Below are 24,855 nucleotides of genomic sequence, written 5' to 3'. Positions count from 1 at the left end.
GCGTCCTGGGATCGAGTCCCACATCGGGCTCCTTGCTCAGCAGGGAGCCTGCTTCTCCCTCTGCCTCTGCCTGCCATTCTGTCTGCCTGTGCTCGCTCTCTCCCTCTCTCTCTCTGATAAATAAATAAAATCTTTTTTTTTTCTTTTTTAAGATTTTATTTATTTATTTGAAAGACGGAGATCACAAGTAGGCAGAGAGGCAGGCAGAGAGAGAGAGAGAGGGAAGCAGGCTTCCTGCGGAGCAGGGAGCCCGATGCGGGGCTCGATCCCAGGACCCTGAGATCATGACCCGAGCCAAAGGCAGCAGCCCAAACCACTGAGCCACCCAGGCGCCCCTAAAATCTTTAATAAAAAAAAAAAAAAAAAACCCATCAGATTAAAAAAACTGGATAAAAGTATACAGTAAAACCAAAACTTGTAACAATGTAACCTAATACATAATTAGTACAATGGTCACATACGATACCAGTAATGTCATTTCTTGTAATTCATTCAACAGTTTTACTAAGTTTTTAGTGTTCCTCTCTAAAGTTTAGTCTAAAATAAGGTTTAAAAAGGTGGATTAAATTATATTTTAGGTGTGGGATTAAAATTCAGGTAGATGTTATGCTGAAATATTGAAATAAATGTACTCTATCCGAGTGAATTAATAATTTTTTAAAGATTTATTTATATATATATACTTTTTTTTTTTAAAGATTTTATTTATTTGACAGAGATCACAAGTAGGCAGAGAGGCGGGCAGAGAGAGGTGAGGGGAAGCAGGCTCCCCGCTGAGTAGAGAGCCCGATATGGGCTTGATTCCAGGACCCTGAGATCATGACCTGAGCCAAAGGTAGAGGTTTAACCTACTGAGCCACCCAGGCACCCCGAATTAATATTTTAAAAATATGTGTATTTTTCAGGCTCTTGTCATTGGAGTAGGCTAATTTAACACCAGTACTAATAAAAAATAATGCAGTATAAATTTCTAATCCCAGAGTCTTAACATTATTCTCTATTAAATGAATGAGCGTTCTTGGGGTGCCCTGCTGGCTCAGTTGGTAGAGCATGCAACTCTTAAACTGAGGGTTATGAGTTCAAGCCCCATGTTAGGTATAGAGAATTTAAAATCTTAAAAATAAAATCTTAAAAAAAAAAAAATGAAGCAGGGTTCCTGTAGAGTTCCTGATTCCAGGTGTTGAGATTACCAGAATGCAAGAATGCGTCTCAAAGTTTGAAAGTAATGTTAAAAGGGCACACCTTAATGTGAAAAGCAGATTTCACTGGCCAATTGTAACCCTATAAACATTAAAAAAAAATTATAATTGATTTACAGATATGTTGGGCATCTTCTGACATGTAATGATTCCCATCTCTTGTTATATATGCACTTCTGTAATTCCTTCCCCTTGAATGTGGACTGGACATTAAGAACAGACTACTGAAAAAGTGATGGGAGTTCACCTTCAGGATTATAAAGACTTTGACTTCCATCCTGCTGATGCTTTCTCTTCTTCCTGGCTTGCTTGCTTTGATGAAGAAAGTACTATGTTGGAGAGGCCTATGTGGAAAAAGAACTGAAGGAGGCCTTCAGCCAATGTCTAAGAAAACAGGCTCTCACCTCAACAACCCACAAAGAAGTGAACCTGGCAAAGAACTATGTAAGTGAGTGTGGAAGCAGATCTGCAGCAGTTGAGTCTTGTAATGACTACAACCCCAACCAACATCTTGATTACAGCTCTGTAAGAAACCTTGGGCCAACACCTTGATTGCAGCCCTCTGACAGAGCTCAAAGCAGAGGACTCAGCTAAGCTCTGCCCATATTCCCAACCCCATGAAAATGTGAGATAATAAATGTGGTCATTTTAAGCTAAGTTTTTGGGCAACTTGTTATATGGCTATTCATACCTACAGCAACAGAACTATCTTGTTTTAAAGTCATGAGTTACTAAAAAAGAAAACAAACTCACTTTCTTTCATCTTCAAATAAAACAGGAACTATATATAGGCTGATATTGTCCAGTGAAGAAAAATGTTGCTGGGGCACCTGGGTTGGCTCATTAGGTTAAGCATCCACCTTGGTTTCAGCTCAGGTCATGAGATTAAGTCCCACGTGAGGCTCCGTGCTCAGCAGGGAGTCTGCTTGAAGATTCTCTCCCTCCACTCCTCCCCCAACTTGCTTGCTCTCCTTCTTTATAATAAATAAATGTCTTTCAAAAATAAAAGAAAAATGTTGCTCAAATTTGATTGTGTATATATTCTCAGGATGGGCAAAATATACACAAAGGTTAACAGTCACTATCAGTAGAAAACTGGTCTCTTATCTCATGCAATAATGGATAGCCTTGTAAGAGTTCCCATTCCCTAAGCAGCCACCTACTTATTTCAAGTAATAAGGCTGCCAGTTATTATAAGATAGTAATCAAAGTGTATCAAAGCATTCCATTTATAGATACAAGTGGACTTCCCAATGGACTTCCACAAGAAATGCTATGGCCTTAGAGCTTGAGACAGATAGAATACTTGCAGATGAAGAGATGAATGGATTTTGGCTATGAAGACATTTGAGAATTTATAGATTGGTTCTTACTCAAACTTATTTGCCAGTTGGTGGTTTTAGCTCATTACTGCCTTAATTAGTCCCTTTATTCCACACGGTCTTTCCAAGGGACAAATACAGAGCCCTAAATTGTCACATAATTGGCTGAATTAATAACAGACTGAATCTAGGGGGCCAGAGTATACAAGGGATCAAGATTATCTATCCTGGATCCAATGCAGGGGAACAGTGTGTGGAGAAGAAATAATTCATGCATGATGCTTACTTTTTGGGTAAAAAGATACTATCAGGTTTATGCTTTAACAACATTAAAAAATGTATTTATGGGATATTATTAATAAATTATACTTAAACTATTTTTAAAAACCCACAAGACACAAACTGGGAACATAAACTGTACTGTACTTACATGTAAAGAAAGAATTTTTAAAATGTGGAATTAAAATTACAAGTCAGATAAAAGGGACTTGAAACTTATATTTTAAATGTGCATTTTAAAAAAAAAAATTTTTTTTTTTTTTTAGATTTTATTTATTTATCAGAGAGAGAGGGCCAGAGAGCAAGCACAGGCAGACAGAATGGCAGGCAGAGGCAGAGGGAGAAGCAGGCTCCCTCCCGAGCAAGGAGCCCGATGCGGGACTCGATCCCAGGACGCTGGGATCATGACCTGAGCCGAAGGCAGCCGCCTAACCAACTGAGCCACCTAGGCGTCCCTTAAATGTGCATTTTTAAGGAAATAGCAGCAAAATGCCAGAGAGAAAGCGTGTAGCATTCTCCATTCCTAGTCTTCATTCATATCAAACACACTCTAGGTAAACTAGACTTTCTAAAATGGAATGGTAGGGGCGCCTGGGTGGCTCAGTCATTAAGCAATGGCCTTCAGCTCAAGTCATGATCTCAGGGTCCTGGGATTGAGCCCCACATTGGGTTCCCTGCTCAGCAGGAAGCTTGCTTCTCCCTCTCCTACTCCCCCTGCTTGGGTTCCCTCTCTCAGTGTCTCTGACAAGTAAATAAAATCTTAAAAGTAAAAAAAAAGGAAATTAAAAAAAAAATGGAATGATGGTTGCAGTAAGTGTGAGGGTATTCTTAGTAATGCAGCTGATTAACTATCACACGCAAAATACCGCAAAACAACTAAGTTTACATAGAAGCTTAAAGAAAAAAGACTGTCAAAAAAATGTACTCAAATACATTTATTCTCTATGTTAAGAGTTCACTGTCTCCTCAATAGCTGTACAAACTTGAGCAGTAAAAATATCTGACTTATAAATTATAAATATAATACTGATTTTAAATATTTGCTTACATAGTTATTACAATAATTCTGCATGTCCAACTTTATATTTTGCAGGCAATCTTTTTCGAAAGAAATGCACTAGCATTTTCCTAAGAGGGCCTACCATATTAAAATGTAATGAATTACATTACAATGGTATTGCTTTTATAAGGACAAAAACAAATGCTGAAAATCTTACAAAATAGAATATTAAGGGATTAACTTGTTACAAAGAACAAAATTCTTAAGTTTTCTATAATTTTTTTCTGTTTAATATTACCAAAAAACACCGTTAAGAGATTGTAATTTGAGGGCGCCTGGGTGGCTCAGTGGGTTAAGCCGCTGCCTTCAGATCAGGTCATGATCTCAGGGTCCTGGGATGGAGTCCCGCATCGGGCTCTCTGCTCAGCAGGGAGCCTGCTTCCTCCTCTCTCTCTCTCTGCCTGCCTCTATGCCTACTTGTGATCTCTCTCTGTCAAATAAATAAATAAAATCTTTAAAAAAAAAACAAAGAGATTGTAATTTGATACACCCTTATATTTTGAAATAAAGCAAAGTTAACTTTTTCTAGCTTCTAATTAACTACGAAAATCCAGACAAAAGATAGGTCTTACAATATAGAGAACCAGAGCAAAGAAAAGATAACTAGAAAGTAAGAAAGTAATATACCTCACTGGCAGACATATTCTTCACTTGTTCGGGTTTCAGTTCTGTAAAATACAAGACAACCATTTAAAAAAAAAAGATTTCTAAGTTTAAATTGCTGAAGAGCAAAAACGAGTACAATGATCTAATAGTACATGTTCAATATAAGTTATTTCTATTAAAAGGAAAATACACATTAATATTAAGAGCACAATTTATAAATGCTTAGGATAAGTCTTTAGGAGTAAGTGGGAGGCATTCACTTTCTCTGCATATTGCCTAAGAACAATAAATTTCACAACTTTGAAGTTAAAAGAATGTAGTTTTTTTCTTCATAAAGGCTTTATTCTTTTTAAACCCAATAACTTTTATCTGCTTCAGAATAGCTAAAATTTTCTGAAAAAATACAAATGGTTTATGTATTATGTATTTGTTGAGTCCACTCGTGACATGTACCAGGCAGCAGGAGTTTGACTAGAATGCTTTTTGCCCAGAACTTCAAAATATATTGTCAAGGTTACACTTATTATTCTGCAAAGCAGCAATTCTGAGTCAATACACTGTTTCACTGCAGATGTGTTCCAGAAGTTGTCCATTCCATGTTCTATTTTATCGTCATAGCCAACAATCTGAGTGCATACCTGAGAGCATCACCCACCCACTGCCCATGCTGGCTGTGGAAAAGCAGTTGAGAATACCTAGTCTAAAGTGGTATCATAGTGGTATTTCAGAAACAGCAAATAACCCTGCATCAAAACAAAGCAATTTCGCAAAAGATAACATATAACAATACAAATAAAAGCTTCTCTTAGATACTTTAATTTCAAGTGATATCTGAATATTGACGTGAAAAGTGCCAAAAACAGATAAGAACATTTCCCCTTTATTTTTCTTTTTTGCTTGCATAAAAATGTTTTCTTTTCCTTTGTGTTCTCTGCTGGTTTCCTACCAAGAAGTGAAACATAGGGTAGATGGCGATTTATTGTGAACATCATTTAATGTACAGAATTGTCTACTCATTATGTTGTACATCTGAAATGAATATAACTTTGTATGTTAACTGTACTTTAATAATAATTTTTTTTAATTAAAAAAAAAAAAAAACACCCTGAAATCTGTTGTTTGAAACAGAGGTCATGGTCTACACACCCACTGACTGTCTTTATATGGTCTGTGAGCTAAGAATGGTTTCACATTTTTGTTTTTGTGAGAACAAACAGAAATCAAAAGAACATGCAATGGAGAACATATGTGGCCCCATGAGAAGTCTAGAAACCACTTTGTATCAAGTTTTATAGCAGCTTAAATGATTTCTTACTAAAACTAAAACAGAAACAAAACCTCTCAATAAGGACTTCTTAAACTTCTAAAGTAGTCTAACGAATAGGTCTAAATGTTTCAAAGTCTACGCACATACCTCGGATAGGACCCAGCGCTGCATCTTTTGCCAAAGCTGTTAGATCACTTCCCGAATATCCATCAGTCATTCTAAGAATGGGAAGGAAGAAAGAGCAAATTATTTTTATCTTTGCAGATTTAAAATTTCCATGTAAAAAGAAGGTAACATCTAGTTTGCCTCTGTTATCAAGCAGAAGGCTATGCAATTTGAAATGTAGGACAAACAGGGTGAAGGAAGGAACTGGGGTAGAAGACATTGGCAAAAAGAGGCACATCTGAATGGGACGCCCACAGCAAAGTCCTGGGCAGCCAGATTATCAAAAGGAACTATAAACTAGAGGCAAAGGGGAGAAAAATAAGACAGGAAAAGAAAGCATTTACTTAATCATGTACTATGTTATATAACTACAGAGATCAAGTATTAGCTGAATTCTTCATTGGAAAGACAAAGAAGAACCTCAATGTTTCTAAGTATTGAATTCATTCTTTTTTCATAGGTATCTTGGAATTCAAAATAGTTTTTACTAAAATTACTAGTTATTCACATACTTTTTGAGTATTTAAATTACCTTATAAGATTTCTAATGACTAGGGGTGCCTGGGTGGCTCGGTGGGTTAAAGCCTCTGCCTTTGGCTCAGATCATGATCCCAGGGTCCTGGGATCGAGCCCCGCATTGGGCTCTCTGCTCAGCGGGGAGCCTGCTTCCCCCCCTCTCTCTGCCTATCTGCCTACTTGTGATTTCTCTCTCTCTGTGTCAAATAAATAAATTAATTAAATTAAATCTTAAAAAAAAATTCTCATGACTAAAATTCAATAAAAACCACCTTCTATATTTAGTTTCTACTTAAGTATACCACTCATAAAAAAGGCTGAAGATGCAAAAGTTAAAAAAAATTATGTGTAACATGAGGAGAAGTTTATATGAAAATACTTGTGTTGGTATGGGCAGAGATTTTTAAATTTTTACAAAATTATTATTATTTTTTAAAGATTTTATTTATTTATTTGACAGAGAGAGATGACAAGTAGGCAGAAAGGTGTGTGGTGGGGGGAAACAGCCCCCCTGCTGAGCAGAGAGCCAGATGTGGGGCTTGATCCCAGGACCCTGAGATCATGACCTGAGCCCAAGGCAGAGACTCAACCCATTGAGCCACCCAGGCGCCCCAAATTTTTATAAAATTAAAAAAATATATATATTTCATTTACTTATTTGACAGAGAGAGAGAGATCACAAACAGGCAGAGAGGCAGTCAGAGATATAGGGGGAAGCAGGGTCCCCACTGAGCAGAGAGCCCGATGCGGGGCTCAATCCCAGGACCCCGAGATCATGACCTGAGCCGAAGGCAGAGGCCAAACCCACTGAGCCACCCAGGTGCCCCTATAAAATTATTTTAATACCACTTATTATAAGTGGTTTTTTAAAAAGATTTATTTATTTATTTGTCAGAGAGAGAGAGAGTGTGCACAAGCAGGGAGAGCGGAAGGCATAGGAAGAAGCAGGCTTCATGCTGAGCAAGGTGCCCAATGCAGGACTGGATCCCAGTCCTAGCATCCCCCTGGCATCATGACCTATACCAAAGGCAGACCGAAGGCTTAACTGAGCCACCCAGGTGTCCCTTTAAGTTTTAATAAATTTATATAAAGAATATAGTATCATCATCAGATATGTAGGTCAGGTCTTGTAGAGTTACCTAGAAATTTAAACTTAATATATATATAAGAATAAGAGATAAGAAAAAAGGTGAAATAAAGGATGAGATGAAGTTCTCTGAAGGATAAAATACTCATTTCATACCTGAGCTTTCCTTAAACAAAAAAGAATTCCTAAAAAATAAAAAAAAGAAGAGAAAAAAGCTTTAAGAATAGACCAAATCAAATTACTCACCTAGCAAGTTGTGCTAGTTCTTTTTGGGTCAATGGGCTTCCTTGTTTACATAATAGATTTTTAAGTAAAAGTAGTCGTGTCTGAAAAAAAAAGTTAAAGAATTATCAGTCCCAAGAATTGGCTTCATGAAATACCCAAAAATTAGGTTCAAATCCTGACCCTCACTTATGAACTGAATGATCAAAAACAAATCACTCTTAGAACCTCCCTCATGTCTATTCAGTGGAGTTAAAACTACCATTTTTGGGGGTGCCTCAGTGGCTCAGTCAGTTAAGGATCTGACTTTGGCTCAGGTCATGATCTTAGGGGCCTGGGATCCTGCCCTGTATCAGGCTCTCTGCTTAGTGGGGAGTCTGCTTCTATCTCTCCCTGTGCACCCCCCACTCCTGCTTTCTCTATCTCTCAAATAAATAAAATCTTTAAAGAAAAATAAACTACCATTTTTTGAGAGTTCTTGAGAGACTTAAAGATAATCCAAATAAAACACTAAAGAAGTAGCTGCTACTATTATCAAGGATGTTAAGGGTCTGAGCTAGAGAACCACAATTTTTAATTTAATACTGTTATTGTTTCTAAAGAGTCATTTATTTTAAAGAGAAAGAGCGTGCAGGAATGCAGTGGGGAGGGGCTGAGGGAGAAGGAGACAGAGGGAATCTTAAGCAGACTCTGTGGCTGAGTGGGGTTTGATCTCATAATTGAAGTGGAAACCAAGAGTTGGATCCCTAACTCACTGAGCCACACAGGTGCTTCAACAATCACAATTTTTTAAAAACACTTTTATAGAGGTATGAATTCATAGGACATTAATCTCCCCATTTTAAATATATAATTCAATTCAATCAATTTAATAAATAAACAGTTGTGTAACCACCACCGTAATCTACTTTTAGAACATTGCTATTACCGCAAATCAGTTCACTTATGCCTGTTTGCAGTTAATCCCCACTTCCACCCCTAGCCTTTGCAAACCATTATTTCCTTTGGTTTCTAGAAATATTCCTTTTCTGGACATTTCATACAAATGGAATTATATGATAGGTTATCTTTTACATGTGGTGTCTTTCACTTAGTATCTTTTGGGGGTTTTTCTGTATTATAGCATTTATATATATCTCAATCCTTTTATTGCTAAACACTATTCCATGGTTGGTGAACATCTTAGATTCCTTACAGTTCTTGGCTATTATTTATAAATATAATACTTCTTATACACATCTTTGTGCAGACATATGTTTTCATCTATTGTGAGCAGATTCTTAGAAAAGGAATTATTGGGTCTTAAGTTTACATTTGTCTTTTTAAGAAATTGCCAAACTGGTTTTCAATGTGTCTACATTAATGATTGGAAGATCAATATTGTCAAGGTGGTAGGTCTTGTTTCTGTTTAAAAAAAAAAAAATGCAGATACATACCTCCTCATTTGGCAAAGACACATATACCCGTTTGATGAAACGCCTAAAAAAAGGATTCATTCAATTTCAGAAACATGGTTTTGAAAGTAAAAGTAACTCAGTTCAAGTAGCAGATGACAAGAAAAAAGCTTCAAGTATATTTGAATGCATTTTAGTAGTCATCAGTACGAAGTTATTTTTAGTTAGTTATTTTTTTAAAGATTTTAATTTCTACACTCAACATGGGGCTTGAACTTACAACCCCCAAGATGAGGAATCTTACGTTCTACTGACTAAGCCAGCCAGGCATCCCTTGAGCTACTCTTTTAAAACTCTACAGATAATGTTTTAAAAAATCTTAATTCAGTATTGTCAGAATTAAAGTAACCATTTATGTATGTGTATCTTTTTTTTTGTTTGTTTTTTAAAGAAAGAGAGAGAGAGTGTGAGTGAGCACAAGTAGGGGACAGGCAGAAGGAGAGAGGGAGAAAGAGAGAATCCCTAGCAGGCTCCACACTGAGCCTGATATGGGGCTTAATCTCATGACCCTGAGACCATGACCTGAGCTGAAATCAAGAGATTGACTCTCAAATGACTGAGCCACCCAGGCATCCCTGTATGTGTATGCTTTCAATAGCAACAATGTTTCAAAACAAACAAAATATCTGTTATAAGCAGAATAAATAAATCTCTGCTACCTTCTTGAAACTGAAAACAACTAAAACCAAGGACCACAGGAGCAGAGATGTAATTTTTACCATCAACAAACTTAGGTAACATATACACAACTAAAGTGTATGAAGAAGGGGTTTCCTAGGGCAATGAAAATCATACTGAGGAAGGAGGATACACACAGGATGTGTTGCTGCAGATTCCAGATATGGCTATCAGAGCACAGAGTATTCCAAAGGAAATAGAGTATACTCCTGAAGAGTAATAAAGCCAACCTCCCATATTTAAACAAGCATGTGAAGAATGGCTCTGCAAATCATGTGATACCTAGTGAGGAGCAGGGGAATGGCAATGAAGGTGATGCCAAAAAAGAAATTCAAAGACACATCATCTTTGTAAGAAGACATCAGTCAGTCTGGGAAGATCATAAGTTGTCTGGTGCTGACTAATCTTTATCAGGTAGGGTTTGACTGTGACTTAGGGAGACTACCTGTTAGTCCAGACTATTCATACGACAACTCAAGATACTTGCTCAGTATCTTATTTTTCTAGCTCTTTTCCTTATAGTATTACTCCAAAACTAGGCTTTCCAAGAAAATTTAATCTCTTTAAAGTGCCAAAGAAGGGGGGGGGGGAATGACACATAGAGAAATACACAAGAACAAATTAAATTTGTGATCGAATATCTTTTCATGAAATAAAATAATTCAATGGAAAAAAATCTAATAAAATAAGAATTCAGTGAGATATAAGGGCTCAAGGCAATGACTTACAAAAGCTCAAGGAAATAAGACAAAAGAAGATGAAAAAAATGGGATTGCAGAGATCAGGAAAGCAATGAAAATGAAGAAGACAACCACTACAGACACAGAGGTTACAAAAGTAGTAGCACAAACAAGATTAGACACAAACCCAGTGAGCAATAAGGACAACAAACAAGAAAACAAACAAAACAAAACAAAAAAAGAACTAAGAGTTTAAAAGGATTTAAAAAAAAATTAAAGATATGGAAGACAAAAAGATGCAGCATAATACAAAAACTGTATGTGAAAGAAAAAAACCAGAAGAATGAATTAGGAAAAAATAATTAAAGACAGTATTCAAAATAACTTTCCCAAAGCAACAGCAATTTAAGCAAACACCAAATCCCAGAAAAAATAAAGACAGATCAACATATGTCTCACATAACTAGATTTCAATGGTTAGAAACTATATCCAGTAAAAAGAAAGAAATCAAGTCAATCCATAAATGTGAATAAAAGCAGGCTGGCTTTGGGCGCCTGGGTGGCGTCTGCCTTCGGCTCAGGTCAAATCCCAGGGTCCCGGGGGCTCCCTGCTTGGCAGGAAGCCTGTTTCTCCCTCTTATACTCCCCCCGCTTGTGTTCCCTCTCTCACTGTGTCTCCCTGTCAAATAAATAAAATCTTAAAAAAAAAAAAAAAAGGCAGGCTGACTTCAGACTTTTACTCTGCAACATTAAATGCCAGAAACAATGGGACAATGTAATCAATTCCTCAGGAACAGAAAGGGAGGCCCAAGAATTTTACACTGACTCAAACTGTCCTCCCAGTAGGAAGGGAATAAATTTGTTCAATCACACAAGAACACAGAACAGTTCCCAAGAATCCTGCTTTTATCATCTTCTCATGAAGCCCAGTAAAAGGGAATAAGAATCAATTCTAGAGTTTTAAGATAATTTAATCCTAATCAGAAGAATTAAGAATGGCTGCCTGAAACCAGAGTATGAACTAGTTTTCGTGGGATCATGGTAGTTCTGTCTTCAAAACCTTTAGTAGTCAGTAAAAGCCAAAGGATGGATACTAGAAGGAAAATAATGAATTTTGTCTTCAAATTAGAAGTGAAGGAAATAAGATATATGTGAGAGGAACACAGAAATAAATACACCTATAACTGATGTGTGCTTCTACATCATCTCCCTACCTGAGAACAGCCTCATCCAGCTCTTGTGGCCTGTTAGTTGCACCCATTACAAGCACTCTGTCATCTCCAGCAGATTGTACCTATAAGCCAAAAAAATTTTTCAGTACTTTTAGATAGAGTAATAACAAAAACATGATAAAGGTATCTGTATTTCTAATTTAGGTCATTTAACTGTACAACAAAATACTACCACCTTAAAAATACCATAATCAGTACTTACACCATCAAATTCTATTAGAAATTCAGTTTTTAGACGTCTACTAGCATCATGTTCTCCTTCTCTTCTTTCACACAGAAGGCTATCAACTTCATCTAATGGAAATACAAGGATAAGATTTTAATTAACAGCCAAGCTATATGAGTCATATGAGATTAATCTTGTTTACTACTTAAGTTATTAATATCCTGGGTCCTACTCAATTCATTAGTGTTTAACTTTGCACTTCTTTAAAACTTTTTCCTTCTGAATAATCTTTCCTATATTCTCTTTCAAATTTGGAAAGGGGAATTTCATAAATACTCAACTTAGTTATAAAACATGTTCTTACCTATAAAAATTATGGAAGGCTGAAGTTCTCGAGCCACAGCAAAAAGAGCTCTCACCAATTTCTCTCCTTCTCCCACCTGAAACAAGGCATTATACACTGTAATACATATAAAATGCAACATTATTCCAGCTGCTTAAATTTCATGATTGAAAATCTAGAATGTAGGAATTTAATTTCCTTTCTTTGCAATTATCAAAGATTTGGTTTAAGGAATTCATGGGGAGCGGGGATACTGAATTGCCTTTTATAATAAAAAAACAGACTATGATTTAATACAATCTGATAAGTACTTCACTATTATTATTATTATTATTATTATTACTATTTTTGGTGCTGAAACCTGGATCTGGCCTAGTAAGTACTTTAAAAAATGAAATACATTTCTGTTCTGCTTGACCCTGCATTCCTAAGACTTGAGAATGAAATAGCTATTATGAGTATAACTAGTGAGAAGACAGACTATTAAGGTAGAGAAAGAGATACTGTAGAGATTTCTTAAGCCCTCAGTTGTAGGGTATATTTACAGAACCAGATAAGCTGGAAAGTGCTCTCCTAAACTAAACTTACTTAAATTCACTCTCACCATATCATTGTTGATAAGCATATAAATATTTCTAGGTAGCCCAAGAGGTCTAAGAACACCCCTTGAAATATCCAGGGGCTGAGACATTACTAAAACCATTCTATACACTAAAAGCATCTAATGAAAGCGTCATGAGGTTTGGAGTCATCTACTGTAAAAACTCCTCTACCCTATAGATGGCACCTATTTTTTTATATTGAAAATTTCTTTAAAGAGAAAAAAATGAATGGCCTCAGATTTAGAATCATCAAAACAAATATTCACAGAGCTAGAAGGAACCGCAGGAGATTGCCTTGTGAAACATCAACACTTCACAAATGAAGTGAGACCAAAAAGTTGTATCTTCTTAAGGCCAGCTCAGTACCCAAAAGTTAGGCTGGAATTCCTCTCTCCTAACTTCCAAGACAGTGTTTTCCAGTGTATAATGTTGGGTGTACCTATTTTAATAACAATTTTACTTATAAAACCTCAAACAGAAAGTAAAATTTAACTAAGAAAAGAGGTATCATTTTATAGTTACTTTTAATTACTTTGCAAAAATGAGAACCCTACCAATACCTGATCTTGGACTTCTAGTCTACAAAACTGTAAGACAATAAATTTCTGTTGTTTAAGCCAGCCAGTTTATGGTACTCTGTTACACAGCCCCAGCAAACTAAAACAGCATTTTATAGCACACTTGTATCTTTAAAACAGCCTAAGTTTCTAGTTGGAAGAGTGACTGATTTTCATCATCTCTAAATATAGATATAAAACCCAAAAATATCATTGTGTAATGTTATTAGCATTTATACTTAGTAACATTTAGACAGTAGCATAAAACATGACAGTATTAGAAAAAACACTCACATATTTTGAAGTTAAACTTGCAGCACTTATATTAAAGAAGGTTGCATTGGATTCTGCAGCTACTGCTTTAGCCTTAAAAATGATAAGGACAAATATTTACATTAGTTTCAATGTCTTCCTTTAAAAAGATAACCACATTTGATCAATTTAAACACTAGCAAAGATTTTCCAAAAATATAAACTATAACACAATTCCTGACATGTGGCAATCAATGTTTCCTTCTCAGCAAAGAGGAAAAGGTCTAGGAAGAGCTTTGCTTCTTTCCATTTTCTTTATTTTTTCTAAGGAGGAATAGATAAGGAGAGCTTTAAAAAAGGGTATTATGCTTTTCTTAATTATAGAAAGACAACTGTTGGAAGAAAAACAGCTAAACTCTTTTCTTCTTTACTTTTCCCCTCTAGAAGAGCTGTGTAGGAGAAAGAGGTATCCAGATCCCAGTAAAAACTTGGGCAAAAGGATATTGGAAAAAAATCTGTTATATGTCAATTATATTTAAAAAAAAAAAAGAAAGAAGGAAAGAATAAAGTATATTATGTGATTAGTTAAATAACGCTGTTAAGATAGTGAAAGAAACAAGAAACAAACAAACAAAAAAACAAACAAAAAAATGGGTTAGAATGATACCCAATATAGTAAGGTAAGCTCTTCTGAAGTAAAAATATTATTTAACTTGGGTAAATAATGAAAAATATACTGTTAAATTTAACCAGCCCAAAACATACTACTGAAGATAACATTTGGTTTTTCATATATTTCTTCATTAAAAACATGTTTAGGGACGCCTGGGTGGCTCAGTTGGTTAAGCAGCTGCCTTCGGCTCAGGTCATGATCCCAGCGGGCAGGGAGCCTGCTTCTCCCTCTGCCTCTGCTTGCCATTCTGTCTGCCTGTGCTTGCTCTCTCCCTCTCTCTGATAAATAAATAAAATCTTTAAAAAAAAAAAATGTTTAAAAACTTAAGAGAACTGTACTGTAGCAAAAAGCAAATCATAAAAATAATCAACTCAGGGACAAAGTTTCTTTTTTCATATTACTATTTCTGATTATCTAAATAGAACATTCAAGGGGCTCCTGGGTGGCTCAATTGGTTAAGCATCTGCTCGTAGCTTGCGTCATGATCCTGGGGTCCTGGGACTGAGCCCCGCATTGGGTTCCTTGCTCAGCAGGGAGTCTACTTGTCCCTCTTCTGCCCACTCCCCACCCCGCTGCAACTTGGGCTTGTGTTCTCTCTCTCTCAAATAAATAAATCTTGAAAAAAAAAAAGAAAAGGAAAAAGAACACTCAAATTTTAAAAGAATTCTTACCAGCATTGTCTTCCCATTTCCAGGTGGACCAAACAGTAACAATCCTCTGGCAGGAGCCCTAAGCCCTGTGAACAACTAAAAACATACAGTTTAGTTTATAACTATGATTCTGGAGACATTTCTTTCCAGATATTTTAAGTAGTGTCATCTAAAAAGCACCAATTTTCTGTAGCATCCTCCCAAACAGAACTCGTCAGAGCGCTAAAGAGAACACATAATCAATAAATTGGTGTAATTATTAAAAACAGAAGAAAAAATTTTTAAAAATCTCACTGAAAATGAAAGCAAACTGGTTAAACATGACATTCTGATCATAGGTATGCTTCTCTACTTCCTTTGGAAATCTCACCAAAATAACAGTAAATGAATATAGAAAATATAAATCTTCAAAATAAAAAGAGGGAGGAGACAACAGAAGACACAATACATTTTTGTGTGGTAAATTATTTAGCAGATCTGAGGGAGCTAAAACCCAAGCTCTGCTTGTGAAGGGATATGGAGGATACAAACAGCAAGCAGATGTGAACAAAAATCCTGCAAAAGCTCAGGAGGTGGAGGCATGACGTATCAGAGAAAGCAGCAGGAAGGCAGGCAACCAAAAACAGAGGAACTGGTTGAAAGTTTCTATGAAGAATAATTCAAATCACGTGCCTGTCCCCTATACCAAGATCACTCAGGAAAGTACTCCTCTTCCACAGACAAAGGAAACAGAAGTTTTGTTCTTTAGAGAAATTAAACCAGGGTCTATAGACTCAGAGACACCAGGGGTGGCAGGGAATCAAGCACAAGATTGATAACACTTTGCTTAATAGTGAAGGTATACATATTTTTAAGTTGAACCAGATGAAATGGCTCATATTCAAGTTTTTAAAAATATATTTTTGAGTGGTATCAGATTTACAGATAATTGAATGGAAAGTACAGTGTTCCCACATAACTCCTTACATCCTCAATTTCCTCTAATACTAACATCTTACCTTAGTGTGGTACATTTATTACAACTGATAAACTAACATTGATATTATTAACTGAAGTCCATAGTTTTCATTAGGGTTTACAATTCGTATCATGTCTCCATCATTCCAGAACCATACAGAATAGTTTCACTGCCCTAAAGAATCCCCTGTGCTCCATCTGTTCATCCTTCCGTCTTCCCCATGGGGGAACCACTGATCTTTTTACTTTCTCCAGAGTTTTGCCATTCCAGAATGACATACAGTTGGGATCATAGAGTTATTAGCTGTTGCTGATTGGTTTCTTTAACAACAGGCATTTAAGGTTCCTCTGTACATCTCTAAAGCTTGATAGTTCATTTCTTTCTTTTTTTTTTTTTTAAAGATTTTATTTATTTATTTGAGAGACAGGGATCACAAGTAGACAGAGAGGCAGGTAGAGAGAGAGAGGGAGAAGCAGGCTCCCTGCCGAGCAGAGAGCCCGATGCGGGGCTTGATCCCAGGACCCTGAGATCATGACCTGAGCTGAAGGCAGAGGCTTAACCCACTGAGCCACCCAGGTGCCCCAATAGTTCATTTCTTTTTGGTGCTGAATAGTATTTCATCATATAGATATACCAAGTTTACCCATTTATCTACTGAAGAGTAACTCAGTGGTTTCTGAGTTTGGGAAATTACAAATAAAGTTGCTATAAACATCGGTGTGTAGGTTTTTTTATATGGGGATACATTTTTTACTCATTTTGGTAAATATTAAAGAACATAATTGCTGTGTAGCATGGTAACAGTATGTTCAGTTTTTTAAGAAAGTGTCAAACTGTCTTCTAAAGCAGCTGTAGCATTTTGCTTTTCCCTCAGCAATGAATCAGAGTCCCATGGCTCCACATCCTCACCCTTACTTGGTGCTGAGAGTGTTTTGGATTTTAGCCATTTTGGTAAGTTTGCGGTAAAATCTTACTGTTGTTTAACTTGCAGTTCCCTAATGATGAATGATGTTGAACATCATTTTTTTTTCAATTGCTTGTCATCTGTGTTATCTTCTTTAGTAAGGTATCTATTCAGATATTTGCCCACATTTTAATTGGGTCATTTTTTCCTTATTCAATTTTTTGAAAGTTCTTTGTATATTTTTGGATACCAGTCTTTACCAAATGTTAATGTTTTGCAAAGATTTCCCCCTTGTCTGTGGCTTGTCTTTTCATTCTCTTTCTGTCTTTCAAAGAAAAGTTTCATGAACTTTAACTTAACAATTTTTCATGAACTTTAACAATTTTTTCTTTCAAGGATTATGTTTTTGGTGTGATATCTAATAAGCCATCCTCACACCAAAGATCACCTAGATTTTCTCCTATTTTATAATGCAGGAGTTTTATAGTTAGCCCTTTTACATTTAGGTCTGTGACCAATTTTGAATTAACTTTTGTGAAAGGTGTAAAGTACATGTCTAGAATTTTTTTGCACACAGATGTCTACTTGTTTCAGCACCATTTGTGGAAAACACTATCCTTTCTCCATCAAATTGCTTTTGTGCCTTTGTCAAATGATAGCATTTGTATCTCTGTACTTCTGGGCTCTCTATTCTGTTCTATTGATCTATTTGTCTATTCTTTCCACAAAGACACATTTTCTTGATTACTGTACCAGTTTTTGGTTTTAAAAATTTTCCAGTTTTGAAATATAACTGACATAAGATTGTGTCATTTTAATGTGTACAGTAAGATTTGATACATAAACTGCAAAATATTCACAATAGGCTTAACACATCCTTCACCTCACATTAATTTTGTTGTTCTTGTTATGATGCAAACAAACAAACAAACAAACAGAAACATAATCATAAAAACAGAGCAAACTGGTGGTTCCAGAGATGAAGGGGTTGGGGATGAACAAAATAAGTGAAGGGAATTAAGAGATACAAGCTTCCAGTTACAAATAAGTCATAGGGATGGAAAGTACAGCATGGGAACTACAGATAATAATACTGCAATAACACAGAGTGGTGACAGATGGTAATTATACTTATCATAGTGAACATAGCTCACTGTACAGAATTGTCAAATCACTATGTTGTACATCTGAAACTCATGTAACACTGTATTTCAACTATTATAAGAAAAAAATGGTCCTTAAACGTAATAATTTTATCTTAACTTCCCTTTTCTCCAGTATGATTTCTGTCTCTTAATTTTAAATCCCTCTTACCTTGATGTAAAATTATTTTATGTCACCTACTTCTCCCTCCAAATGTTAAAAATGGATTGGTTACTAGGAATCTTTATAAACATTCTTCTCTCCTACAATAACCATTCTTGGTTTTATATATATATATTTATTTATTTACATTATTATATATTATATTGTATGTATTATATATAACACATTTAATATATGTTATAATATATATAATAATCATTCAATGACTACAGTATAGTCAGTCTTCTCTCCTACAATAACATCAACTGCTAATTTTTTTCTTTTAAAAGCATCAAATCTGTTTCATGAATTAATCATTCTAGCACAGCCCACACATTTCTTTACTGCTAATATGGATTCAGTAGTGAATGATGTTATAGGAAAATGGTACTATGAGAACCTACCTCAGGCCTCAGAGAAGGAAGAATAACAATTTCTTGCAAGGCTTGTTTAGCCAACTCTTGCCCAGCTATATCATCAAATTTAACAGCTGTTCCACTAAGAAACAGAATTTCAGTTAGCTTCACAGCAAAATATGCTTCAGCTATTATAATATGAAGTCTAAACTCTATGAAATAAAATTATTTTTATATTAACTGTGAAATTACAATTAAATCAATAAAATAATGGCTTTCTACATTTATAATAACTGAAAACCATCATAAAATTAAACATGTACATTAAATAAAGTATTATGTATTTTATCCATGATATATTATATAAATAAATTCAAAACTAAAAACTATTAAATAAAACACTTTAGATGGCAAAACTTACTTGTCTACAATTTCGTTCATTATAAGATTAGCAAGGTTGCTGTCCACATTCCTAAAGTTCTTCAAGTCTTTCTTTTTACGAGCAGCAGTTGTAGGGGTAGAAGGTTTATTTGTTCTATTTGTTTTTGGTGTACTCTTAAAGGACACAAAATTGTAATGTAAAAATATGACCTAATATTAGCACTTTTCATAAGTGAATTACTCTTCAAGTTCACAGAATTAGAAGTTTAAAAATAGGAAAAAGGATAAAAAAAACTCGAAACTGTGTATTCCCTCCAGGGTAAAATGGTATTCACTACAAAACTACATTTGGCATGAAGTGTGTTTACATCCATAGAGATTTAGGTACCATAAAATAAAAAGGCCCTATGACAATTCAGTCATATAATTTTGATTGCTAGAATTATAACAAAACTATGTTTAATATTATAAAACATTTACACAAATTTAAATAATTAAGAGAATAATAAATTTTAAATTATACATATTATATAAAATAGATGAGATGAACAACTTACTACAAAATACCTAATTAGGTCCAAAGGAAATTAAAATAAGATTTGCTTTTTAATATCAAGTTGTCCTTGTAGATTTAAAAAAAAAAGAAAACTACAATCAATTTTGTAGAAACTTAGCAGCTCTCCAAGATATTATAAAGTACTTGCAATAGTCTTCAGCAAGCATAGCATGTTCAAAATCTTCTATTTGTAGAAGCACAGCAATTAACATTACGGTCTTCAAATACCTTATGAGTTCCAGCTGCAGGACCAGGTCCCTGTCTCACTCCAGAAACCATGGATAAGCCACTACAACTAGGTGCTCTGTGGTGGCCTGACAGACCTGTGGATCCAGTCTTCATAACAGTTTTCGAACGAGGAAGTGAATTACTAGTGTGTGTTAAGGGATCTTTTCTTTTTGGAACAGCTCCACTTTCTATCAAGGAAAAAGTAAAATCATGCCAGTTAGAAAACTGTGGTTAAACATTATAAAATAAAGATGGATACAAATTTGTAAAACTAAGCTAATACTATTTTTTTTTACATTAGCAATATTTCAAAATAAGATTTCAATTATGATGTTCATTGGGATTATCACCTGGTAGACAAGATTATGGTTAATTTTTTTTTCACTTTTCCTTTTCCTGATGTATATTCTAATTTTCTTATAAGGAATATGTATTTGTAATAAGATGAAACACTTTTATTTGTGGGGACAGGAGGAGGATATAAAAAGATTCCCAAATGAAGTCACCAAATATTCAAGAAACAAAATGCAGTGAAGGCATTAGAGTTATATTGTTACAGAGCTGGGGGAAAGCACTGCATTACCGTGGTTCCAAACTTTTAAAACTTTAAAATAGTATGAAATTCCACAGTCTATGTCCATCAAAAGAGTTTCTAGAAACAATCCATTTTTAATTTAAATGGTATAAAGATGTGGGCTGTAATATGCCAAGTATTCTATGTGCTATATATATATAAACACAAATGAAACATCATCAATTAATCCTAAAAGTTGACCTACGTATACTGTACTTCTACATAAACTATAGGCTTTCAAATGTTCAAAAATACCACTGTTTCGAATATTTGTATATACTCCATAACAAACATAAGTCTACTAATAAGTGTTTACAGTAAAAACAAATGTTAAATCAATAAGCAAATTAGAATAGCCTAGAGAAAAGACAAAAACTTTATTTTTGTGTTCATCACCAAATCCCTTAAGGTGTTTTAAGGAAAGTCAAAGGAAGAGAACTTCAGAGCAGAGCAAGATGATCAAGACTTTTCCCCCATAAATAAACGTAAAGTTCTGAACCATATGTTCAAGGAACTAGTGGATGGCAACCCTAGAAGACAAAGCAAGAAAGGAGTCCAGAAAAGGGACTAACAATAAGCAAAGGCAAAGACATGAAAAAGAGCAAAAATCTATCTAGGCTGAAGATAAAGATCATTCATTTCAGAAGAAAAAAAGGAAAGTAGAAAAGAATTTCTTCAGATAGTAAACATACAGTCCTGAGACTGTAAGTGAACAGGAATTTCCATGTGAACTGAGAATGATAGGAGACTTTTCATTAAAAATAACAAAAGTCAGTAGGCAATGGAGTATGTTCAAAATGCTGTAGGAAGAAAAAGTGTTAACCTTTATTAATTTTATATCCTGGTAACCTGTCACATAAGAATGAAGGTATTTCAGACATTAGAAAGACTAAGAAAGTTTGCCATCTACAAACTTTCATTGAAAGAACTACTAAAGAAAGTCTTTTGGTTAAAAAGCAAACAGAAAGAAGGAATCTGTGGGAAGGAAAAACTAAAAAAAAAAAAAAAGCGTAATTAGAATATACTATTTGGCTCCGGGTAAATAATGCTAAGTCATTATAATGTTAAATTTGATTTTTCAGCATAACTAAAACTAGTGATATTTATGTATCAGGAGATGAAGGGTAATGTTGGCATAAGAATTAAACCTCTTTTTAGTTGAATAAGAAGTCAATACATATCAAAAACTATTCAATCAGTAATAGCAATATAAGCATAATATCTGGAAACACAGTAGGAAACACAGTAGGAAACAAAAGAAAAAATAGCAAGAAGAGTTAGACACTGCACAAGGAGCCAGCCTAGGGATGAAGGCAGGAAGTGAAAAAAGAGATGGGAAGAGGAATACTATTTTCCTTTAAAAGCCTCTCAGCATTTATTTTTTTCATCAACTCTTTAAGGTATAATCCACGAATAATAAAATGTATCCATTTAAACAGGTCAATCTGATGAGTTTATAAAGATGAATTTAAAGATGAAATAGCCACTAATATCCAGATATGAAATGATTCCATCATAGCCAAAAGTTTTCTTGTACTCATTTGCACTCCATCCCTTACTGCAATTTCTATTGATCTAGCTCAAGGTCACTGAAGCTTCCATTTGACATCTCCAATCTGCTGTTGAGGTTACCTAGTAAGTGTTTTTATTTCAACAATTGTACTTTTCAACTTTGGAATTTCCATTCTTTTTATTGTATAGTTTACGTTATGTGCTAAGATTGCAGGTTTGTTAACTGATGCCCTATTTTCTTTTAATTCTTTGAACTTATTTATAATAGTTGTTTTGAAGTCTTTGCTACATCAACATCTGGGCCCAGTCAAGGGTGAGCTTCTAGTGACAAATTCTTTTCTTGAATAATGGCCACACTTTCTTAATTCTTTACATGTCTAGTAATTTTGAGTTGAAAACTGGACACTGTAGATACCACTAAAGTAGTAAGTGGACATCGGTGTAACTATTTCCTAGGAGAGATGAAGTAACTCATCTAGTGAAATATCACAGAATATTCCAGAAGTGGGTGGGTGACATTTGTGAAAACAGGCCCAGGTAAGCCAGCTCACTGACTAGGGCTCAATGGGTATCAATAACCAGTACTGCAAAAATTAGCTGTGCTGTTCAGTATGCTGCCCCCCAACAAGAAAACAGAATAGAACAGATGGTTACTAGAGATTTAAAATAAGATACGTTAACATAATAGGAGGGGAAAAAAAAAAGAAATATCCAGGAATAGAGAGGAGGTTATACCAAAAAATAAAATAAAATAGGTTGATTTTTTTTAACATAGGTCCCAGGAAGAGAAAGTTTTGAAGGGCAAAACAAAACCATGAGATCTCATTATGTGGAATGAAGTGGAAGATAAGCAAGATAACAAAGCAAAGGCATACCAGCTCCTCAGGGCTAAGAAATTTTTGCTATTTACCTTGGCAGGATTATTAGGATCTCAAATTTATATGTTGGAAAGTTAATTATTTACATGTGGTGCATTATTACATTTTAAAAAAGTTCCTTATGCAAATATCAGCTCTTCATATCTATGCTAAGAGATACAGGCAAAAATATTTATTTCTATAATAGAAATGGTGTTTTTAAATTTTTTATAAACATATAATGTATTATTAGCCCCAGGGGTACAGGTCTGAGAATCGCCAGGTTTACACACTTCACAGCACTCACCATAGCACATACCTTCCCCAATGTCCATAACCCCACCACCCTCCCCCTCCCCCCCTCCCCCCAGCAACCCTCAGTTTGTTTTGTGAGATTAAGAGTCTCTTATGGTTTGTCTCCCTCCCAATCCCATCTTGTTTCATTTATAGAAATGGTGTTTTAAATCATGTACAGGAAGGATTAAGAAAAGAAATATAGTCAATGGCATGGGGCTCTGTACTTGAACAACAAATCAAAGAACTTCCTAAGAGGTAAAACCAGAAGGGAAAGATTTGATGACCTATTGTCTCCAGTCCATAGAAATCCACTTACCATAATTCTTCTCTATTAAAGTCTTGAAAGTTTTGTATTACAAATGAATAAAGAAGGCAGGTGTCTTATAGTCTAAACTAAGGTTTTTGTGTTACAAATTGAACAAAGCAATATTTACTTTAATAAAATTTAAGCCCTGAATGTGAAACGAAGGCTGAAAAAATCATCAATAAAACTAGCCAAGATGTCAGAGAATTTAGGAAATGAAGATATCCCCTGCACCTAAGCAAAACCAAAAAAGCATGTGATCTTCTCTGTTAAGAGTTGATACCCAAAAGTCATGGAAAACAAATTTAACCCACAGTAAATTAAAAGCATTCTAATGTGTGCCCCCTTCAAGCAGCACATATACTAAAGTAGTATTCTAATGTTTCTCCTCACTATGTGAACTCAGCTTCAAATTTTCCCTAACAGGGGGAGCCTGGGTGGCTCAGTTGGTTGGGTGTCTGCCTTTGGCTCAGGGCATGATCCCAAAATCCCAGGATCGAGCTCCCTGCTCAACAGGGAGTCTGCTTCTCCCTCTCCCATTCCCTGCTCATCTTCTCTCTCTTTCAAATAAATAAAAATCTAAAAAAAAAATTTTTTTTTTCCTAACAGGTGCTATGGTAAAGCAATCATGCGTGGTATACATGAAAATTGCTGTGCAATTAAAATTGATATATAACAAAGAGGAATTAAAATTTCTGCATTGGGGCACCTGGGTGGCTCAGTTGGTTAAGTGAGTGCCTTCGGTTCAGCTCATGATCCCAGGGTCCTCGGATGAAGCCCCACATTGGGCTCCCTCCCGAGCAGGGAGCCTGCTTCTCCCTCTCTATCTGCCGGCTGCTCTCCCTCCCCATTTTATTCTTCTCTCTCCATCAAAGAAATAAAATCTTTAAAAAAAAGAAAGAAATTTCTGCCTTAAAAAACATGACTTCATAAAAACTTGGTATAGGTATGCATGAAAAAAGTAACAAATGGTAAAAATACAACAGAAACCAAAGAAGATGTTAATAATTTAGAAAAATGAACCTTTATATTTTATAATCCCAAAAATGGGAGGTTGCAAAATAAGCAAATAAAGCATTTGGAGAATGGTTATATCTATTATATATTTATACACCATGAATCACAGGGACACTATATTTTCCACCTAGCCTTGTGAAAACAAAAACCAACCAAATCTACCATTAAAAAGTCAAATCAACATTATCAGGTTATGCAGGACTCTACTCCGCATGCAACTTTATTATTTTACATGTTAGTTAACCTAAACCCACCTGACTGGAGATGTCCGTTGCGGCATGTCAAGTTAGTACTGTCATTATAGACATCCGTTTGTGACTTGGAAAATTGCAAAACTGGTTGCAGCTTCTCTATGCAACAGAGGGGGGTAGAAAGAACAAAATAAACAAAAAGAAAAAATACATAATGAAAAAATAAGATGTCTATGTGAAAACAAAAAAATAATTCAAGGTGTTAGAAGATGAAGGGTTTTGGTATTTACATAAAATTTTCTTAAAAATACAGTTAGTAAAACTCAGACATTAAAATAGCAACAGAAATTCACTGATTGACTATGTTCAAAATATGCTTTATTCAGGTTAACCTGAGGCAATTTC

General features: G+C 35.1%; 1 protein-coding gene across 7 annotated transcripts in view; it reads right to left on the bottom strand.

Annotated features, from left to right (window-relative positions):
- The window catches only part of SPAST (spastin), a 55,232-nt gene that overhangs the window by 3,967 nt on the left and 26,410 nt on the right, over window positions 1–24,855 (bottom strand). For 4 of the 7 annotated variants that reach the window (XM_082745278.1, XM_082745279.1, XM_082745276.1 and 1 more), the window contains 13 exons: window positions 24,514–24,609; window positions 19,699–19,886; window positions 18,955–19,088; window positions 18,582–18,675; window positions 15,032–15,106; window positions 13,730–13,801; window positions 12,298–12,373; window positions 11,970–12,061; window positions 11,750–11,829; window positions 9,160–9,202; window positions 7,748–7,827; window positions 5,881–5,951; window positions 4,488–4,528 (listed from right to left, as the gene is read on the bottom strand). In XM_082745278.1, the coding sequence (XP_082601404.1) occupies window positions 4,488–4,528; window positions 5,881–5,951; window positions 7,748–7,827; window positions 9,160–9,202; window positions 11,750–11,829; window positions 11,970–12,061; window positions 12,298–12,373; window positions 13,730–13,801; window positions 15,032–15,106; window positions 18,582–18,675; window positions 18,955–19,088; window positions 19,699–19,886; window positions 24,514–24,609 (1,142 nt within the window). The remainder of the gene's footprint in view (window positions 1–4,487; window positions 4,529–5,880; window positions 5,952–7,747; window positions 7,828–9,159; window positions 9,203–11,749; window positions 11,830–11,969; window positions 12,062–12,297; window positions 12,374–13,729; window positions 13,802–15,031; window positions 15,107–18,581; window positions 18,676–18,954; window positions 19,089–19,698; window positions 19,887–24,513; window positions 24,610–24,855) is intronic. The other 3 variants (XM_082745282.1, XM_082745281.1, XM_082745280.1) reach the window with 1 other exon arrangement.

This window comes from Mustela nivalis, assembly GCF_964662115.1.
Source record: "Mustela nivalis genome assembly, chromosome: 8".
NCBI lineage: Eukaryota > Metazoa > Chordata > Mammalia > Carnivora > Mustelidae > Mustela > Mustela nivalis.
Note: the sequence above shows the minus strand (reverse complement) of the source record. Positions and strands in the feature narration are given on the sequence as shown.